This window comes from Ictidomys tridecemlineatus, chromosome 4 (genome assembly GCF_052094955.1).
Source record: "Ictidomys tridecemlineatus isolate mIctTri1 chromosome 4, mIctTri1.hap1, whole genome shotgun sequence".
NCBI lineage: Eukaryota > Metazoa > Chordata > Mammalia > Rodentia > Sciuridae > Ictidomys > Ictidomys tridecemlineatus.
This window is the reverse complement of record NC_135480.1, coordinates 35,777,834-35,799,856: the sequence shown is the minus strand read 5'-3', so window position 1 is coordinate 35,799,856 and position 22,023 is coordinate 35,777,834. Positions and strand designations below refer to the sequence as shown.

At 31.6% G+C, this 22,023-nt stretch overlaps 1 protein-coding gene across 3 annotated transcripts in view; it reads right to left on the bottom strand.

The window, feature by feature from the left end:
• The window catches only part of Kif18a (kinesin family member 18A), a 69,612-nt gene that overhangs the window by 25,402 nt on the left and 22,187 nt on the right, over positions 1-22,023 (bottom strand). For 2 of the 3 annotated variants that reach the window (XM_040284580.2, XM_005327462.4), the window contains 4 exons: positions 19,529-19,691; positions 14,609-14,773; positions 3,428-3,549; positions 106-341 (listed from right to left, as the gene is read on the bottom strand). In XM_040284580.2, coding sequence (XP_040140514.1) covers positions 106-341; positions 3,428-3,549; positions 14,609-14,773; positions 19,529-19,691 — 686 coding nt within the window. Of the gene's footprint in view, positions 1-105; positions 342-3,427; positions 3,550-13,902; positions 14,040-14,608; positions 14,774-19,528; positions 19,692-22,023 lie in introns of those variants that run through there. The other variant, XM_078046304.1, reaches the window with a different exon arrangement.

Below are 22,023 nucleotides of genomic sequence, written 5' to 3'. Positions count from 1 at the left end.
AATAACAGTCTACTAAAAATTAACTCTTCTGTAGATTGGAGATATAAAAAAATCTCTTAAGAAATAATGCTAGTATTTACTTAATAAAACAAAAGCCATACTTACAACAAGGAATAGATTGAATTGGTCCAAGTTGTGGAAAGGTCATAAAAGCAGAAATCCCTGGCAGATCATTTTGGTTTGGATGTTCAATAGTTTGATCAGCCCAAACCACTACTTTTTTCCTTTCTACTAAATGTTCAATTTCTGTGAACTCAGATTCAACAGCAGCATTTGAAAGGCCAGCTTCTTTCAATGTGTAGTACTGTTTTCTTAGGGTTGGAAGTAAAGCATTCAATACTCTATGTAGAGAAGGTGACAAAAAAGGAGAGATAAATAAAGTTTAAATAACACTACAGTTCTTTTATATATAACACCAAAAATATTAGTATATCATTAAGATAATTTCTTGTTTCTTTTCTTTTACGATGTTACTTCAATCAAATAACTGAACATATACTTAACACATCATTTATAGAGTAGAAAGAGTATCAGATGGAAATTATGAGAAAGAATTAGGTTCTTTTCTCAGTTTTCATACACTTCTGTATAATCTGGGACAGAGCACAAACTGAAGTTTCTCCTCTATGAAGTGAAGGGCAACCAGACAGTCATTATTATTATAGACTGTTCTGAAGACTAAATGAGTATGTAAATTGTAGATAAAAGCTTTTTATAAAACAATGTAATTTACAAACCACATGTAACATAAAATGAAATAACTAAAATCGATGGCTTTCGGAATGAGATTCAGAGCGGTTTCAAGAAGAGTTCTAGAAAAGCCTGTTGGATATAAGGCATTGAATTCTTGGCTCTGATTCAAAACAAAACAAACAATAAAAATTCTAAAAAGTTCCAAAAATGTGAAACTTGAATTTTTCCCATACCATGCACTCTGTTGAATCTATAAAATGAAAAGGATGCATGGTATATTCTGGTGTAGCCTCTCACCATTTCACAGATCCTCTCTCCAGTACTTGTTTGAGCATTGCTTACTTCACATCTCATTCATGTACTGCGAAGTTAGATGTGCAAGGGCTGCATCTATACTGGAGAGGCACAGACCTTTTTCTTTCTCTTATCATTATTTCTTATACAATGCAGTATAACAACTATTTATATAGCAGGAGGTATTATAAGTAATTGAGAGATGACTTAAAGTATATGGAAGGATATGTAGGTTATATACAAATACTATGCCATTTTATATGAGCTTATATGAGGAAATTAAGCATTGAGGATTTTGATATCACAAGGGATTCAGAACCAGTTTCCTGATAATGTTGATAGACAGTTTATAGGGGAAAATTACTAATCAAAAAGTAAATAAAATAATTATTTGAGTACCAAATCAGGTATAGTTCCTTTGTATCCATGGATAATTGGTTCCATGATAACCCAATCCCAAACCCAAAATTTGTCACCTGTTCATGTTCAGTATAGACATACCATTACAGGTCTAATTGCATAGTAATGTGAATGAGATATGAAATGAACAAGTACCAGAGAGACTAAGGCCCTAAGAATTGAAGAGAGGCTACAGCAGAGTATATCTATATATCCTTACAGTTCTTGGAACTGTACTATGCAGTTAACATACTAGGTCTGAGATTGCTAAGAAATGCTTGCTTCTAAGGTTGATGCTTAGCTGGCCTCTTATTAGATTTTTCCCATTATTTCTAGAACTGATATGATGAGTGGCTCACTAGCTTTATGTTTAATGCCTACTTTCCTTTTGAAAAGTCAAATTTTGGTATATGCTAGGCAGAGGATGCCTACAAGATCAGCTTGCAATAAAAACCCAAGACACGGAATCTCTAAAGAGCATCCAAAGTAGATATTTCATAACGTGTCTTGTCACAACTTCTTGCTGGAAGAATTAAGCACATCCTGTCAGTCTACTGGAAAAAGATTCTTAAAATCTTGTGCCCTGTCTTCTCAAAACTTAGCCCCATACACTTTTTCCTTGTACTCATTTTACTTTGTATCCTTTTGTTATAATAACTGATAGTTATTATAGTTGCACACTTGCTCTTAGCAAGTGAGAACAACTATATGAGGAATATCGTAAAATGTACTCATTTTACTTTGTATCCTTTTGTTATAATAACTGATAGTTATTATAGTTGCACACTTGCTCTTTGCAAGTGAGAACAACTATATGGGGAATATCGAGTCCTAGTAAATCAATGAACTTGGAAGTGATCTTGGGACTCATGACAGGCTCGGATTATGTTTGTATTACAATCTATTTTCATATATAAGAAAGTAACCTTAGCTTTGCAAAGTTACATAATTTCTGGAAGACTTTATTGCTAATATAAGCAAGAATCAAGACTGTTTCCATAACTCATATCTTTCTACTATGCCAAATTTTATGTGATGCTCTGGCTCACCAGTTCTTTAATAAGTTAGAAACTCCCCGCACCCCTGCATTTTAAAATAAATCTTAAAAATATTAATCTATATGTTTGACCTAGCAAATATAATATGGTTAAATTAAAGTCTCTTTGATGACTTTAACTCTTGCAGGTGGTCTGAGTGCTAGCAAATGAATATTTCACATCTCCTCTAGATACAGATAGAGAAAGTAGGGGGAGATTAGCTTCAGCTTCCTGTCACAGAAGAATACTCCCGGAAGTTTTTATTTCTTTTTTAAAAGTAGCCATCTAATATGACTTCTTCTTCTAAATAAAAAATGCACATAATTAATCACAAGTCATTCAAGAACACTAGTTGAAGACAAGAAGATTTTTAGAATGGCAGAAGACCCTTAGAGAAATAAATTTCTCATTTTCACAGAGCAAAGTGCTGCTGAAGGAGCTGAATGGCTTATCTAAGGTGCAAAAAAAAAAAAAAGCCATTTTTTTTTAGATTATATCTCATAAACTAAATGACTAAGATGTTACTCTTGAGCTATTTGAGCTAGCACAAATATCACAAAAAGCATCAAATAAAAGAGTACCATGTACAAATTGGGACACCTGATATTTCACAACTTTTAACAACAAAAAAATCATTCTGAAATAATGAATAATTAACAATTGTCTACTTAAAAATTCAATTGGTGTTACTAGCAATTTCTTTAGTAGTTGAGTATTTTTGGAATTTTTATTACATTGCATATATTAAGTAAAAATAAATCTCAAAGAAAAATGCTTTGAAAACTATAAGGCACTATAAAAAATAAGACTAAGAAAAAATTACATTTTTTAATGTTCTGTTTTCTTATTGCTTACTTTCTGATGCTGACAGACACTTAAAAAATAAGGAACCTTATACTAGATAAAACTCAACTTTCTCGCAGTAGAAAACTGAACTTCTGTGCTTTGGGTTCTTTAAGTGTACAACAGTAAAATCTGTAGAACAGATGAATCCATATACTTACGCCTCAGTCCGCCTGTGCTGCTGTTCTTGAAGGCAAGCTAGATCTGTCATATGTCTAATTTGTGCTTTCAAATCTTTGTTCTGGAGGTGTAAATGGTGACAATAAAGATCTTTATTGAGTTCCTAGGAAAAACATGCAAAATATATTTTAGATTCTTTTAAGAAATTAAATCAAGTGAATTTTAACAAAACTTATTTTATACTGATATCAGAAGTTTTAATTTTATTTATATATATTCACATACAGATATATACATATGTTTAGAAACAATTGGAAAATAAGAGTTCTGGTATAAGTAATCAATAACTTATCAGTAGGATAACATTTCAAGTTTCCTCAGAAACTGAATGTTAGGAATTCTGATGATGTATAGTTTTATGGTCTATCAACTAGTTTACAATGCTGTGAAAATACATTAATATGACCAGTTTTTGCACAAATATCATTTCCTTAAGGAGATTCTCTGTGAAAATTGCATTTAAAGATCTTTACTGAACTATGACTTTAATACAGTCATAGTTCAGTAAAGATTTCATTTATTTATTCAATTTATAGTTTCTCTGCCTACAATATAAAATTTAAACCTAGGAATGAGACTATGTCAGAATTAAGACATACAGACCCAGGATACAGTATCTGGACTTTCAGACACTAAAAATTTGTTCCCCACACCCACTTGTTATAAGCTTCACCATACACACAATTACAACAGTCTTTTGAATGCTCCCATTTTCTTAAGCTTCATCTATCTAGTGTCAGGTGTCCTTCAATATGGTCACCTAAAATTCTTTTTCTTTCCTCCAACTCTCTAAACCTCAAATATAGAAAATACCAGCTAAATGATCACACTGAAGTATAAATGATGATAATACAATAATTCTCAGCATCTTTAATTGGGAAATTTCAGTGAGTACAATGAAAAAGAGTGACTAGTTTTTGGACATTTTGAATAAGTGAGCCATTAATCCCATAAGAAGGAGAGCTATGCCTGAAAACTTCCTCCTAGGAATATTATAATCCATTTGGCTTTTAACTTCTGCTTTCCAATTTATAGTTGACCATTAATTCTATAAAAAGCTTAGTTGTTTATTCATTTGTTAAAAAATATTTTCTATGTTAGTGGGACTGTGACAGAGAAACAATACCATTATATTTATCTGAGATAAATAAAAGAATAAACTTATTTACACAACTCATTTTAACACTTCAACAATTATAGTATGTGTTTAAAAAATTATTTTTATGGAACCAGGATGATATGATTAAAGCTGTGGCTTATGAGTCATGGAAGTTTTAGGAATGGACTTAGTTTTGAAACAAATACTAACTTAAGCCAGATACATACAGCCTTCAGGAAGATTAGTTTATTGACTAAAATTAAAGAACTAAGTCATATGACCTCTTTATTTTTTCCAGTTATAAAATTGTATGATTATAATCATATAAATGTGTTTACTGATATTCCTTTTATCTTTTTTCTTTTAATCACGTTTCTTAATAATAATTCTTGGCTAGTTCGGCATCTTTGGAAAACAGCTTACAACTGGTGTCTGTTCTTGACTTAACACACTAGTTCCTGAATCTGATTGGACGAGCACAGCCTACTCTGAGAATTATAAGTAGGATGGTAATGACAGAAGCAAAGAGTATAATGAGAGGTGACATTAAATTTGAAAAGAATTAGGTGCTAGACCATGAGAAGCTTAACATATTATAATGAAGAGTTTATTCTAGACAGAAGGCACTGAACAGCAATATGATAAGGGTTTTCTTTGAAAATTTTACTTTGGTTATAGGGGAGAGAAGGCATTACATCAGAACATGACTAGAAGAAGAAAGATCAAAAGCAGCAGTCCAATAGTGGGGATGGGAGTCTGAATTAGGGTAGTGTCAGTGAGAGATAGACAGAAGTTGTTAAAAAGTAGATAGCAAAACCAAAGGTTGAATGTTTTCTCTGATATGCAGATGATAATTCACAATAAGAGGAGGGCACTAGGGAAGGATAGAGTTACTTTAGATTAGGTAGAGGGGAATGAAGGGCTGGGAGGGGATAGAGGGTTAGCAAGGATAGTAGAATGAAACAGAGATTATTACCTATTCATGACCAATGTGATTCTACAACATGTACAATCAGAAAACTGAGAAATTAACCCCCATTTATGTATGACATATCAAAATGCATAAATGCATTCTACTGTCATGTATAACTAATTAAAACAAATTAAAAATTTATTAAGAAAGAAAAAGTAGATAGTGCAGGAGAGTATGAGAAAATAGCATCAACTTGAAGACTGAAAATATTAGGGTTTGTCCAAAGTTGTACGACCCTGGATAAGTCCATTCACAAATTTATAATGTATCAGCTTACTTACTTAGGAAATAATAGCTTATAATTAGGTAATTATTTCATATGTGAAAACAACTACGGAAAAAAAATTAAGGTAGGGTTGGGAATGGAAACAGTTTTATCTCTTTAAAAGTTATTTATAATAAAATTCAGAGAAAACACGCATTTAAAAATCAATTCTACATTCACATTCAAGTGTAAAATTCAAGTTCTGGGGTTGGGGCTGTAGCTTAGCTCAGTGGTAGAGTGCTTGTCCAGCATGTGTGAGGCACTGGATTTAATTCTCAGCACCACATATAAATGAATAAATTAAAGAAAAAAAATAGTCCATCAATAACTAAAAAATATTTTAAAAAAAGTTCAAGTTCTGTTTAAGATAATTCTAGAAGACAGACTTAGAAAAATTAGATTTAAATATATAGAAAAAATAAGTTTGTTGACAATAATCAAAGCAGTGTTAACTTTATAAGTAGACAAGATAGCAGAAGTAAATAATAATAATAAAAATAATATTATAAATTGTCAGATTATAATAAATACTGGATAGAATAAGCAAGCTAGTGAATTTTTACAACTGACTTTTCTGCACCTCAAATACAATATTGAATACAATACAAGTTCTTCAGTACTTCTATAGTTGCGATTGGGCTATAAATTATAATGTTGATTTTATGCAAAAACATACTAAATTGTAATACAAACAAATTAAATGAAGTCATGCTCTTGAAAAGTGAACATCATTTAAAAATTATAATACATTAGATTTTTAAATGAATACACTTAATGTCTTTGAAGTGTACACATAAAACTATTAAAATGGTAAATTTTATGTTATATTATTACACACAGAAAAATTTTTAGACCATTCATGAAAGCTTTTGTCCACTAGCAAGGATAAATAACCTAATAGAACATTATAGGCACAAGAATAGTAATAAAACTAAAAACTTTCAGTAGTTATTTATAAATATGGTTAAGGTTTAACTTTAATAAAAACATATATTTTAAAAAAGTCATCTTGAGAATACTACTTCAGTTTTACTGAAGCAAATAAATGAATTAAATAATGAGAACAAACTAAAATACAGTTAACATTCAACAACTGCTATTATTTTAGAGAATTTGTTCATGTTCATTGAACGAGAAAAACTTATTTGAACAGTGTTATTTTAAAATATTTTTTCCCTCAAGTTTTGGGAATTGAACCCATGGGCAATCTACCACTGAATTACATCTCCAGCTCTTTTTATTCCTTATTTTGAGACAAAGTTGTCAGCTGTTTTTTTTTAAATTAAATTTTATTATATATATTATGTTTATAACTCAATTTTTTATTGGTTCTTTTTAGTTATACATGAAAGTACAATTCATTTTGATATAATTATACAAAGACAGATTATATCTTATTCTAGTTAGGATTCCATTCTTATGGATGTTCCCTTCCTCTAATCTACTGAATATCTATTCTTCCACTCTCCCCCTTATTTTGAGTTAGCTTCCATATGCTACTGAAAACATTTGACTTTTGGCTTTTTGGGGCTGGCTTATTTCACCTAGCAAGATATTATAGTCTCCAATTCCATCCATTTACTGACAAAATTCATAAAAGCATTCTTCTTTATACATGAGTAATAATCAGTTTGGTTTATTTACCACATATTCGTTACCCATTTATTTGTTGAAGGGCACCTAGGTTGGTTTCATAAACTAGGTGTTGTGAATTGAGCTGCTATATAAACATTGATGTGGCTACTCTGTGTAGGATGCTGATTTTAAATCCTTTGGATATATATCAAAAGGTTGGACTGAAGGGTCAAATGGTGGTTCCATTCCAAGTTTTCTAAGAAATCTCCATACTGCTTTCCAGAGTGGCTGCATCAATTTATAGTACTATCAGCAATGTTTGAGTATACCTTTTCTGCCACATCCTTGCCACCATTTATTGTTATTTATATTCTTCATAATTGCTATTCTGACTGGAGTGAGGTGAAATCTCAGTTTAAAAATGTTTTAAAATTAATTAATTTTACAGTAGAATGTATTTTGATATATAGATCACAAATGGAGCATAACTTCTCATTCCTCTGGTTATACATGGTTCTCAGTATAATTTTAATTTGCATCTCTAATTCAACTAATGTTGAACATTTTTCATATATTTGTTGACCTTTTGTATTTCTTCTGAGAAGGTTCTGTTTGCTTCATTTGTCCTTTTATTAATTGGGCTTTTTGTGTGTGTGTGTTCAGTTTTTTGAGTTCTTTATCCTAGAATATAATGCTCTGAGGTGCAGGTGGCAAAGATTTTCTCTCTGTTTACATTCATGACTATTTCCTTTGCTGTGAAGAAGCTTTTCAGTTTGATACCATCCCATTTATTGATTCTTGATTTTACTTCTTGTACTTTGTCTTATTGAGGAAGTTGGTTCTTAAGCTGACATGATGGAAAGTTGGGTCTACATTTTCTTCTAGTGGGTGCAGGGTTTTTGGTCTAATTTGTAGGTCTTTGATACATTTTGATTTGAGTTTTGTGCAGGGTGAGTGATAGGGGTTCAATTTCATTTTGCTACATATGGATTTCTAGTTTTCCCAGCACCATTTGTTATAGAGGCTATCTTTTCTCCAATTATATATTTGGAATCTTTGTCTAGTATGAGGTAACTGTATTTTTGGGGGTTTGTCTCTTGAGTTTTCTATTCTGTTCCTTTGGTCTTCATGTGTATTTTTGTGCCAATATCATGCTGTTTTTGTTACTACAGCTCTGTAGTTTAATTTAAGGTCTGGTATTGTGAGGCTAACTACTAAGTTTTCCTCCCTAAGGACAGCTTTGACTATACTGGGTATATTATTTTTCCAGATGAATTTCATGACTGCCTTTTCTATTTCTAAGGAGATCATCATTGGAATTTTGATGGGAACTGCACTGAATCCGTATAGTGCTTTTGGTAGTATGGCCATATTGACAATATTACTTCTGCCTATGGGAGGTCTTTTCATCTTCTGAGATCTTCAATTCCTTTCTTTAGTGTTATGTTGTTTTCATTGCAGAGGTCTTTCACTTCTCACTTCATTTGTTAGATTGATTCTCAAGTATTTTACTTATTTATTTTTGGAGGCTATTGTAAATGGGACAGTTTTCTTAATTTCTTTTAGCTGATTCATCATTGGTATACAGAAATGCAATTAATTTATGGGTGTTAATTTTATATCCTGAAACTTTGCTGAATTCATTTATGAATTCTAGATGTTTTTGGCAAATTTTTTTTGGGTCTTCTAAATACACAATAAAGTACTTGGCAAACACAGATAGTCTGAACTCTCCATTTCCTATTTGTGTCCCTTTAATTTTTTTCTTTTGGCTTATTACTGTGGTTATAGTTTTAAGGAATATGTTGAATAGAAGTGGTGAAAATGGGCATACCTGTGTTGTTCATGTTTAGAGGGAATGCTTTCAGTTTTCCTCTGTTTAGAATTATCTTGGCCTTGGGTTTAGCCTATATAACTTTTACAATGTTGAGATATGTTCCTACTATCCCTAGTTTTTCTGGTGTTTAAACATGAATGGATGCTATATTTTGTCAAGTGCTTTTCCTGCATCTATTGAAACAAGAATTATGTGATTCTTTAAGTCTATTCATGTGATGAATTATAGTTACTGATTTCCATATGTTGAACCAACCTTGCATATAAAACCTATTTGATCATTGTGCACTATCTGTTTAATATGTCTTTATATACAATTTGCCAGTATTTTATTAAAATTATTTGCATCTATGTTCATCAGGGGTATCGGTCTGAAGTTTTCTTTTCTTGATGTGCCTTGTCTGATTTTGGTTTCAGGATGACACAAACTTCATAGAATGTGTTTAGAAGAGCCTCCATCTTTTTTATTTCATGGAATAATTTTAGGAGGATTTATGTTAGTTCTTCTTTGAATGTCTGGTAGAACTCTGCTGAGAATCTATCCGGTCCTAGGCTTTTCTGTTAGTAGATGGTTCTTTCAATTTCCTTACATGAAATTGTTCTGTTTATATTTTCAAAATCCTGATTCAATTTGAGTTAGTCATGTGTTTCTAGGAATTTGTCAATGTCTTCAAGATTTTCTAGCTTACTGGAGTATCAATTTTCAAAAGAGTTTGATTATCCTCTGTATTTCAGTAGTATCTATGGTGATATTTTCTTTTTCATCACAGATTTCAACAATTTGAGGCTTTCATCTCTTTTGGTTAGCTTGTCTTACGGTTTAGCAATTTTATTTATTTTTTCCAAGAACCATCTTTTTTGTTTCATTGATTTGTTGAAGTTTTTTTTTTTTGGTTTCAATTTCAGTGATTTTTGGCTCTGATTTTAATTATTTCTTGTGTTCTATTGATTTTGGTGTTGGTTTGTTCTTCTTTTTCCAGGGCTTTGAGATGTAATGTTAGATTATTTTTGGTATGTTTCTATTCTTTTAATGAATGAGTTTACTGTTATAAAATTTCCTCTTCAGAATCATGTTCACAGTGTTTCAGAGATTTTGACATGTTATATCTCTAATTTGCTTCCGAGTAGTTTTTGATTCAACCCTTGATTTTTTCTGCTATCCATTCATCATTCAATAGTGAATTATTTAGTCTCCAGGTGTCAGAATAGTTTCTATTTTTTATCTTATCATAGATGTAATTTCATTTAATCATAATCTTATAGAAAGCAGGGTATTATTTCTAATTTTTTTTTTTATTTTTGTATTTGCTAGGAGTTGCTTTGTGGCCTATAAAGTGGTTCCATCAGAAAATGTTGTGTTTGCTGCTGAAAAAATTGCATTCTGCAATTGACAGATGAAATATTCTATATGCCTGTTAATTATTGTTTTTTAGTTCTACAGTTGCTCTAGTTTTTGTTTGTAAGATCTATTCAGTGACGAGAAATGTGTTAAAGTCACCCAGTATTATTGTGCTGTGATCTATTTGAGTAGAAACCCCTGCTTGTTCTTGAGATCCAAGTGAGTGATATTTTTTTCCCCATACTCTCACCTTCAGACTGTGCATGTCTTTGCCTATGAGGCGAGTGTCTTGGAGATGGCATACTGTCAAGTCTTATTTTTTAACCCAATCTGCCAGCCTATATCTTTTGATTGATGAGTTTAGTCTATTAACATTCAGTGTTATTATTGAGAGATGATTTTTATTTCCTGTTATTTGGGTTTATTTCTAGCTTTTTAAGTTCAATTAGATTTTCCTTTGCTAGACTATTATAGTTACTTCTTTTGTTGGCTTTCATTTTTAATTTCTATTTCCTCTTCATTCATATTTTTTGACTATATTTTGTACTGCAATATTTTTTTTCTTTTTCTTTTAAAGAGAGAGTGAGAGAGGAATTTTTAAATATTTTTTTTAGAATTTTTTAATATTTATTTTTTAGTTCTCGGCAGACACAACATCTTTGTTTGTATGTGGTGCTGAGGATTGAACCCAGGCAGCACGCATGCCAGGCGAGCATGCTACCGCTTGAACCACATCTCCAGCCCCTGTAATATTTTTAGATGTGAATTCTTTTAACTTTTTTGTTTATTGTGGAAGGTGTTTATTTCATTTTCAATTCTGAAGCTTAATTATACTGGGTATAGTATTCTTGGCTGACATCCATTTTCTTTCAGAGCTAGGTATATATTATCCCAACAAGTCCTAGGTTTGAAGGTCTGGGTTAAGAAATTGGCTAAGATCTGGGTTGATTTCCCTCTAAATACAACCAGTTGTTTTTCTCCAGCAGATTTCAAAATTCTATTCTTTTGTGTCAGGCATTTTTACACCAATAACGGGGCTTGATGTGGATGTGTTGTAATTTTGTATATTGGGGCCCTGTAAGCCTCCTGTATTTGATTTTCTATTTCATTCTCAAGGTTTGGAAAATTTTCTGATATTGTTTCATTGAAAATATTGTGTGTTCCTTTAGTTTGTACTTCAGAGCCTTTATCTAGCCCTATGAATCTTAGATTTGGCCTTCAAATGCTATCCATATTTCTTAATAATTCTATTCATGGTCTCTTAACATTTTTTCTCCAACATCAACATTATTTTCAAAATTATATACTCTGTCTTTGACGCCTAAAACTGTGATATTCCAAGTGGTCTAATCTATTAGTGAATGTTTACACTAAATTTTTAATTTGGTTCACTGATTCCTTCATTTTGAGAATTTCTGTTTGAGTTTTCTTTAGGATCTTTCTACCTTTGTTGAAGTGATTTTCAATTCTTTTTTTTTTTTCTTTTCTGATTTTACTCCTTTCATCATCTTTTAAACTCATAGTTCAGTTTAACTATGAACTTTCTAAATTCCTTCTCTGACACTTCCTCCACTCTGGTATCAATGGGCTCTTTTGTTGAGGCATTCTGGGTTGTTTGGGGTAGTTTGTTTGCTTGCTTTTTCATATTGTTCATGTGTTTACTCATCTGTCTTAATGGATTTGAAGCAGCAGAGTTTCTACCCTATGAATTTACAGTGTCTCTGAAGGTTTCTAGTACCTCACAGGTTAGGGGAACCAAATATAGCAATGACCTTACAGAGAAGCAGTATTACTGCTCTTGAATACTGTGTCACTGAGATATGAGAAAAGCCATTTCTCTTTTGTCTACCATATTATTCTTTCTTATCAGCTGTTTTCTTATATCCAGAGTAGTTTCAGTATTTTTACAGGTAGTCTGATAGAAACTGTTGCTTTCTAAGATGATTCTCTATAGTTTTAGATGATTCAGATCTAGCATAAAATTTCACAAGTTAACTTTTCTAAGCTTATACAATCTCAGTTCTAAGATGAATCACTGTCTTTTTTTTAGCATGGCTTCACAAAACTTCAATGACTAAAAATACATGTAAAGTTGTATACATATGACCTCCCCAATATCCCATCTGGACATAGGACCTACATAACTTGGTTCAGATTCTCAGAGGCATCTAAGATTTCCAAAAAGTTCAGAATGACTGTTCGGGAGAAAACACTGAAAATATGTTACATGATACAACTAACTTTGTTGCGTTTTTTCTGTGCGTATCTTGCTTTGGCTATTGATTTCTATATAATTGTTACTTAGACTATTAAACTATTATTCATTAAGTATTATTAAATGCTATTAGGCCTTTGAATACAGAATTTCACTTAAGCTCCTAATGCCTTAAATATATTTACAGATATAAAATTAAGAAATCAATAAATAATTTAAAAGTCAGACAATTCACGTTTATAATTTGCATTCAAGGGAATTATCACATACTAGAATTATTAAATACTCTTAAGTATAAAGCCTATTCTCTCTACAATATCTACATTCTTTTTGAGGGGAATATTTAAAAGTACTTTATAAACTGTTATGGTATTATAAAATATTATTACTAATTGGTAGGCTACTAACAAGATATTTTCAAGTCTTCTATAATGACTAAGAAGTAAACTGAGCTGTTGGTTGATCCTCAATAAATCTCTCCACTAAAAAATTACTCCCATATTTATCTTTGTCTTTCTTCTTAAGAAACAAGTATCTGTTCCTTCCTGATCCTTTCATTATTCTGAACTATTGTCTTTGACCATTCTTGCTAGTTTCCTCTCCACAGTCATGTTTACATTTTAAGGTTAAAGTCATTTGCTTCCACTTTTTTTTTTTTTTTTGTCTACTAGTAGTGATTATAAAGCATTTATACTCATTGCTATCAGGAAAATCTATTCATCTACTCATGATGCATTGGCTAATATCTTTAAATTATAAAAAAAATCAATACATTTGAATATTAAAGGTCTTTAGCATTTGTTACTGAATATTTTAGTTCATCTCTATTTTCAGGCCCGTCTGTTTTCTCTTCCAGAAATTTGAAGATTTTTACAGCCTAATAACAATTAGCTGAAATAAAGTATAGAATTTCAGAAAAAGTATCATCAAAGGAAAGACTTTATGATACTTTTCCTTTAAAAAACAAAACACTGAAAATATTCTTTTAAAGTATTAGGTACCTGGTTCAAAACTAGTTACTTGGTGGCAATTGCTGGTAGGTGCTTATACCATATTTACTTTTTCTTTCTTTCTCATGAAGAGAACACCAATTTTAGGGAGGAAAAAAAAAAAAAACAAAAAAAAAAAACAAACACAACAAACTAAAAAGTCACCTTTCCAGACTTCTTTATATTTAGAAATAGCCTTGTGACACAATTCTAGCCAATGGATAGTCCTTTAGGAATTTCTGGAAAAGTCTTTGCTCTCTCAGTGTAGAAATCATTCCCTCATTTCTTTCCTCTTCTATGGTCTAGGTATAAAATTGAAACTAGAGATGAAATAGTAATATTACAATCATGAAATGACAATCATGAAATAGCTGCCTACCTAGAAGATTTACTGTTAAGGGAGCAAAATAGCCCAAATTAGTAGTCACTAAAGTCAGATTACTTGTAGCATTGTAGCAGAACAGCCATTAGCCTTGAGTACACTTTACAAACATAACCTTTGCCATTCTAATAAAGAATATGCTCAGCTAGACACAGAAATCACTGTAAACTGTAACACAATTAATACTAATCACATATAAAACTGTTTTCATACAAAATATCTAGATTTAAAGCAAATGTAAATTACCTACATGATGAATGCTCATGGTTTGTAATAGAATTACTGACTTAAGAGATACCTCATAAAAGGATGCAAATGCTTAAGAATAACAACATTTAAAAGTAACTCTAGTCTTCTGAGAGTACAGAGAAGGGAAATCTAGTAGGTATTTATTCTTATATGAAAGATAATTTTACTCTACAAAGAAGATAAATTTTAAAAGCTCAGTTTTTACAATTATTAAATATGAATGTATAAACACATCTGTACCTTTGGAATATGGCCATTCTGACCTAAGACTCTCATTTCATTTTCCACACGATGAAGCCAATTAGTATTTTCATCAAATCTCTTCAATTCTTCCTCCTTCTTTTTCTCAAGGTAGCAGCGACGGGTTTTCATCATAGCAAGTCTATGATCTCGTTTACAAGTGGCCTGAAACAAATGCATTTAAAGAGTCCACCTATTTTTATGATAGCTGATTCCATATTAGCAAAGTAGTTGTTATAGTTTATTAAAGTAAGCTTGCTTTTTGTAAGTTTATTTGTCCCCTTGAAATCTCACAATACTGCTACTTGCAGGAAAACAGGAAATTGAGTTATGAGTCATTTTTATAAAATTACATGTTGGTAGTTTATGGTTTTAAGAAATACAATGGCCAAATCAAAGACTATAACTTTCTAGTGTGTGTTCTACACTTCATTCCTTTCAGTAATGGCATTTATAAAGTTTATACCAGGTCAGATAAATTCCATAATTTCCTTATTCAAAATCAAAGCAGATGCATATTGTGCTCTTTTCTCCAATTTAAAAAACGTGAAGACTAGATAGGGAAGAGGGGTTAGAGGGGAAGGGAGGGAGCATGGGGTAATTAATGATGGTGAAATGTGATGATCATTACTATCCAAAATACATGTATGAAGACAGGAATTGGTGTGAATATACTATGTACATAACTAGAGATATGAAAAATTGTGCTCTATATACATAATAAGGATTGTAATGCATTCTGCTCTCAAATATAAATTAAAAAATTTACATAAAAAACCGTGAAGAAATGGGGTTCTATTGCTCTGGTTTTGACTAAAATGCCTTAAGCTGGCTGATACAAATGATTGAAAAGATAACAATGTACTTATCAATATCTGATTTTGTCTGGATATTGGCTCACATTCCATTATAGACATTGTGGCTAATTTTGGTGTTTACATGGTCATGAATTGAGATCAAAACTGGTCTTAAGGTTATGTCATACTCTATCAATGGAACTGTGTGACAGAATAGCTTGACCTCTCTGGGCTATTTACTGATAGGTATTGAACTAAATAATTACCAGATATAATGGGTATGCCTGAAACAATAAATCCCCATGGATTACAACAAACACTTACAGATGGTGTCAAAGGAATTAAAAAGAAAAAGTACAGAAACTAGATTTGAAATTTGTCAAAGACTCTACTCTCTTTAGGTGATAAATTCCTCTTTCTAATTAAATTTTATAAATGATATATTATTCACAGTTGAGGGCATATAAGATAAAACAAAAAACATGATTACCTTCATCTGAATGGAAGATAGAAAAGGATTGGGGTCAGGCAAATGTGATAACCCTAGACAAATCCTAGATATCCATATATTTTATTGGACCTCTCCTTCAAAGGAAATATAGGGTCACTTTAGGATAGAATATAATGATCATGGAGAAATGGTTAACAGGCACTGTCATTCTAATGAATGTTCTTCACTATTGTGATTTGTCTGGTTACCTTATCACATTCCAAACACTCTAGTTAAGACATTGACAGAACAAATTGCTTAAACAAACAAACAAACAAAAAACAAATCTAAGTGGTTGAAAAAGATAAAATAAAATAAAACTCCCAAAAGATAAAATAAAACAAAACTTAGGAAGAGAAGTAGGATAGAATACTATAATGCAAATGTTTTTCAAGGGTGGTACAGACTGACAAAGATCCCTTCAACCTTTAAAGATCCCTGAGATCCTTTCAGAGGATTCACTAGGTCAAAACTATTTTCATAAAAACATGAAGACCTTATTGGTTCTTTTAATTCTTACTTACATATACTGTATAGTAGTTTTCCAGAGACTAAATGATGTGTTATATCACAACATAATAAAGAAGCAGATATGTGAATATAGCTGATACAAAAAGCAAGGCATAAAGAGATCTGCAAAAAACTTAAAACACTGCTACTCTTCTCATTACCAATTTTTGTTTAAGGAAAACATAATTTATACAGCCATAATTCACAAAGTAGTTATGAATATTATCATGCAATGGACCAACTGTTTCTAAGCGAATAATAAATATATTTTAGTAAATATGTCTTGATTTCTTGTTCTTGTAGTACGGGGCTTCACATTTGTTAGGCAAATACTATACCACTGAGCTTACATTCCCAGCCCCTCAATTTTGATTTCTATAGTGGTTGATGGAATCCAACTAAATGAGAAAGCTTTGAAATCTTAAGTAATTTTTAAAGTCAGAATGGGATCCTGAAAGTTTAAGTTTAATGAAACTGCTTAACAGAAAATGGGAGATTTGATGTCTTGACTTCTGCTACTTAGGCAAGTTAATCTCAGTGGGTCTTTAGTCATCTCATCTGAAAAATGAGGATAAAAGTATTGTACCTGCCTGAAGGAAGGCAGCTAAATTAAATTATCTTTATTTTACTCTAAATCTTAGAAGCCAGAGCAAGAAATGATTTGTGGGTCTGAAGGCAGCGATATTTAATACCAGAAAGATCCTAATCGAAAACCCAAAAAGTATGTTTTTGACTTTACTTCTAATATCTATCAAATGTAATCTTTATGATGATTCTTGATGGGAATGTTTTCCATCAGGGTCCCTCCAATGAATCATTGTTCAGAAGTGCCAAGTATTTGGGAATACACTGTAAATTATGCATATCAGATCGTGACATTAAAAGAAAAGTGTTTTCTATTAAGGATTTGACATTATTTAACATAATTTCCAGAACACTACAAAAGTCATGAGAGAACAAACACATAATTCTAAAATTTTAGGTGTTACTGTTGCACAGTATAAAAGAACTGCTAATGTGGCAAACTCACATTTCTTTATCAAAACTAATTTTACAAATTATCTTTATGTGGCCATAAAACTACTCAGGAACTTTAATATTAATTTCAGAGTCCATACTATAGAATTACTTAAAGCCAAATCAATGTTATGAGATTCTTTTCAGTACTTTTGATAATAAACTTCTTTTTGGAGAGGTTCCAAAATATATAAAATTCCTTGCCTTGATAAGCAATTTATTAAGACTAAGTTTGACTTCTGCATAAAAACAAAACAATTCTGCCTCTAGATGCCTTCCTATGTTTCTCAATGGCTTAACTACAACCAATAACTTAAAATGAAACAAACAAAACACACACATACACACACAAAAAAACCCCCAAATTGAAGAAACATGTCAAACCTACTTCACTACTTTAAAATAGCAACAATCTAAATTAGTTTGGGATTAAACAGACCAAACTTATTAATGGCACTAAGTAGTTTATTCAAATGATTTAAAAATGGTACTCTGTTTCTACATCAAAGGTACCCAGACTACCTTCAAAGACTGTCTTTTGGATACAAAAATAGACTCTCAATTCTCAACAACCAAAGTTTTCACAATCTGTCCTATTATCCTATCTTCTCAATCTCTTGTCACTATTTCCCACTATGGCAGATGTGCATGGTATCATGTACCAATTCTAGTCTATTCATAGTTGTTAGTTTGGCTACTTTCAAATTCAGAAAGATTATGGCAATTAATTAGCGAAATTTGCTATGGGAAGGAAGTAGTACTGGCAAGACATATTGAGTATATGTTCTTTTATACATATTGTCCTACAATTATAATCTGCATATTATACCAAGTCAGTAATTCATATAAGAACATCTTGTTCATATATCCAATCTTTTCATTCACAATGATAGTATTCTTTCAGATCTATTTTCATGTTCTTAATTCTCTCTTCTGCTACATCTAACATGCCAAAAAAACAGAGGGACAAGAATAAGAGCATAGGGACAAGAATAAAAGCACAGGCTGTAGAATCAGCTTGCTAGAGTTTAAATCATAGCCGAGCTACCTATAAGCTCCTGCAACCATTGACAAAATGACTTAACTGTCCCTTTATTTCCTGTTAATTATAAGGATAATATTAATTATTTGTGGAAATCTCTCACCATTCCCATTTTGGGTGTATTGTGTAGTCTGTATCTCTGTTATATTATACCTTTATTCAATTTCACAGTTTGTATCGGATAGATTTCTCTAGTATCTGAAGTTTGAGGGCTTTAGCCATATTTGCTAAGTCTGCTGACTGCTGTTTGGTGAGCTGTGTCACCACATATTTTATACTTTTGGACTGTAAGTTCATTAGTGGTAAGAGTTGAGGGTTTGTTTCTTTAAGCCGATTTTACATTACTTCTGTGAAGTTTCCAAGAAGCATCACTGGTTGTATACTTTTTTCCCCCCCATTTTATATTAATTTGTCAACTTTAGTGGTTTTCTATAACAAAATACATGGGCTGTAAAAAATTTAAGCCTCAATCACTGGGGAAAGCATACTATGATAGCCTTCAAATGAAATTTTTTTCCCTTACCTCTTATTATCCTGTGCTTTTTGGCAAGATTTCCTCTGCTCTCTCATCCCTTCTTATTCCAGCACGAAGGATATGAATCTCTGAAGTTCCCAGCTTTATGTGGGAGCTCAAATTTCTAACTCACTATCTCTCTTGGGTATTTTACCTAAGTATTTGGTACATGCCAAAGACAGGAAGTGGGAGTGGTCTACATGTGTGTGAAAAGAGCAGTGTACTATAATATTTTAAGCCTTCAGAAACCCAAGAATTTAATTTATTTTCTGAAAAAAAAAAAAATATATATATATATATATTTGTGGTGCTGGGGATTGAACCCAGGGCCTTGTGCATGCAAGGAAAGGATTCTATCAACTGAGCTATATCCCCAGCCCTTTTCTGGTATTCTTATGGGTTTAAAATAATGTTTGCTGTATTTTCTCCTGCTTTTCCAAGTATTTATAGAAAACAAGTGATTAAGTAATCCTGCCTATCAAATTTCTAGAAGTAGAAGTTCCCATATTTTTTACATTGTCTAAAATTTAATTATAAAATTGTTCAATACCTTTTCTACTTTGTCTTCAGAACACATCATTTCTATTTGCTTATGGCACTGTTGTTGATAGAATGACTTAAGTTCATTTTCTTTAAGTAACATTTCCAACTTAAGATATTCTTGTCTGATTTCTTCTCGATTCTGAAACAAGCAGTTCAGAATTTCTTGATATCTACCAAAATAAAACACATTACAGAATTTCATTAATTTTTTGACAAGTCATATAAAGTTTACTAAAAGAAATGAGTGAAGAAAATAATCTATTCCACTCACAGAATTATACTCAATGATAAAGAACATGCAGGCTAGGAATGTTCCTACTACAAAATGTTTTAAAAGGAGATTTAACTTTATTTCTACTGCTAGGTTTCTGTCTGTCTACCAAGGAAAATTATGTTATTGAAAATTATATGCAACTGTAAGGCCTGTGGTATTAGAAATATACTGTATTTTGTCTATACTTATGTTTAAATATAACCTGACTACTTAGCAAAATAAAATATTTTATGTTAGGAAGAAAAAGATAAAACCTGAATCTGTACTATGCTAATTCTCAAGGCCCCATGAGCAACACAACATTGTGTGTTGTTTTGGTGTTGGCTCACTGTGAAGAAATAAGCAGGAGGAGGCATAATCATATGGTGCCTCCTTGGCCCCCTAGGGAAAGCAAGAGAGCCAGATTTTAGCTTCGAAATTTGTTACAGTGAAAAACACACCATACGGTTAGGTACCCCCTACAGCCTGGCTAAGAGTCAACTGACACTGCCAGGACCCAAAACATCCAAGTTTACAATGTGGTGAATCTAGAAAAGCCACACAGTTTGTTTCTTTCAAAGAGCAGAAGAATCAATAGATCTAAAGCTATTTAGAATCTATGGATCTAAAGAATCAAAGCTGGGATGTTTGATTCAGATCTCCAAAGTCCAAAGAATTATAGCTAATTAACTCCTATGAGATTTCTTGGGAACCTGCAATTCTGCACCTTTACAGGATCAGCAGAACAGAGGTTACAATAATATTTTAATCCTGTAAAAATATATTTTTGCTTTCAACTCATAGTTCAGTTCTGATATATGGTTGTAATATGAACAACCACATACCTGCAAAAATCTCAAAGAATTAACTGTGAAGACTTCAAAGTAAAATCAAGTACATGCATTTAAAAATAAATGTTCTTTGGCCAGAATTTAAGATAAATTTGTAAGTATCTGTGGTAAAAATACTGCCAATGTACGTCAGTAGTTCTTAATGAAACTCTACCGGGAATGAATAGAAGCCACAATACATTGACTTTACTGCAGTTTTGTCAACCTGATAAATATTTCATAGGAAATATGTATGAACATTGTGATTTTACTGTATTGTATTACACCAACACTAATGCCAGTAAATGAAATAAGTTATCTTTAGATTATAACCAATGGTAATTTCTTAGTTTTCTACAACTATTTACTCAAGAAGAAAATTAAATACTTGTCAATTTTGTAATTCTGTTCCAGACATTTTACATGTTAATGCTTGCTGATTAGATGAAGTAAGGAAATTAGTATCAAAGGTTTCTAAAAAGCTCCTTTTAAAAAAACATCATTCAAAACAAAAAGTTTTAAAGAACTGATTAATAACTATTTCCTAGTTATTTAAAGTATTCAAGTTAACTGGAAAACAAGTTTTAGAATTGTTCATTATAAAGAACAATTGTATTATCTTTTAGGGACTGCTTTTTGAATATTCTTTCCAAACAGCTTTGATACAGTAAATACTATATATTTTTCTCTTACCTGTTTAAATTGCATAAAACATTATTAAACTTTTATAGGAAAAGACACTTTGAAAATTCATGGCATACAAATCATGAAATTCATATGGAAAAATAAAAGACCCAGAATAGCAAAAGCAATTCTAAGCAGTAAGTATGAATCAGTGGTATATTGATACCAGACTTCAAACTATACTACAGAGCAATAGTAACAAAAACAGCATGGTACTGGTACCAAAACAGGCGGGTGGACCAATGGTACAGAATCGAGGACACAGAGACCAATCCACAAAATTGTAACTATCCTATATTTGATAAAGGGGCTAAAAGCAAGCAATGGAGGAAGGATAGCATCTTCAACAAATGGTGCTGGGAAAACTGGAAATCCATATGCAACAAAATGAAACTGAATCTCTTTCTCTCACCATGCACAAAAGTTAACTCAACATGGATCAAGGAGCTTGATATCAAATCAGAGACTCTGCGCCTGATAGAAGAAAAAGTTGGCTCCAATCTACATATTGCGGGTCCGGCTCCAAATTCCTTAATAGGACATCCATAGCACAAGAGTTAAAAAGAAGAACCAACAAATAGGACTTACTCAAACTAAAAAGTTTTTTCTCAGCAAGAGAAACAATAAGAGAGGTAAATAGGGAGCCTACATCCTGCGAACAAATTTTTACTCCTCACACTTCAGATAGAGCCCTAATATCCAGAGTATACAAAGAACTCAAAAAATTAAACAATA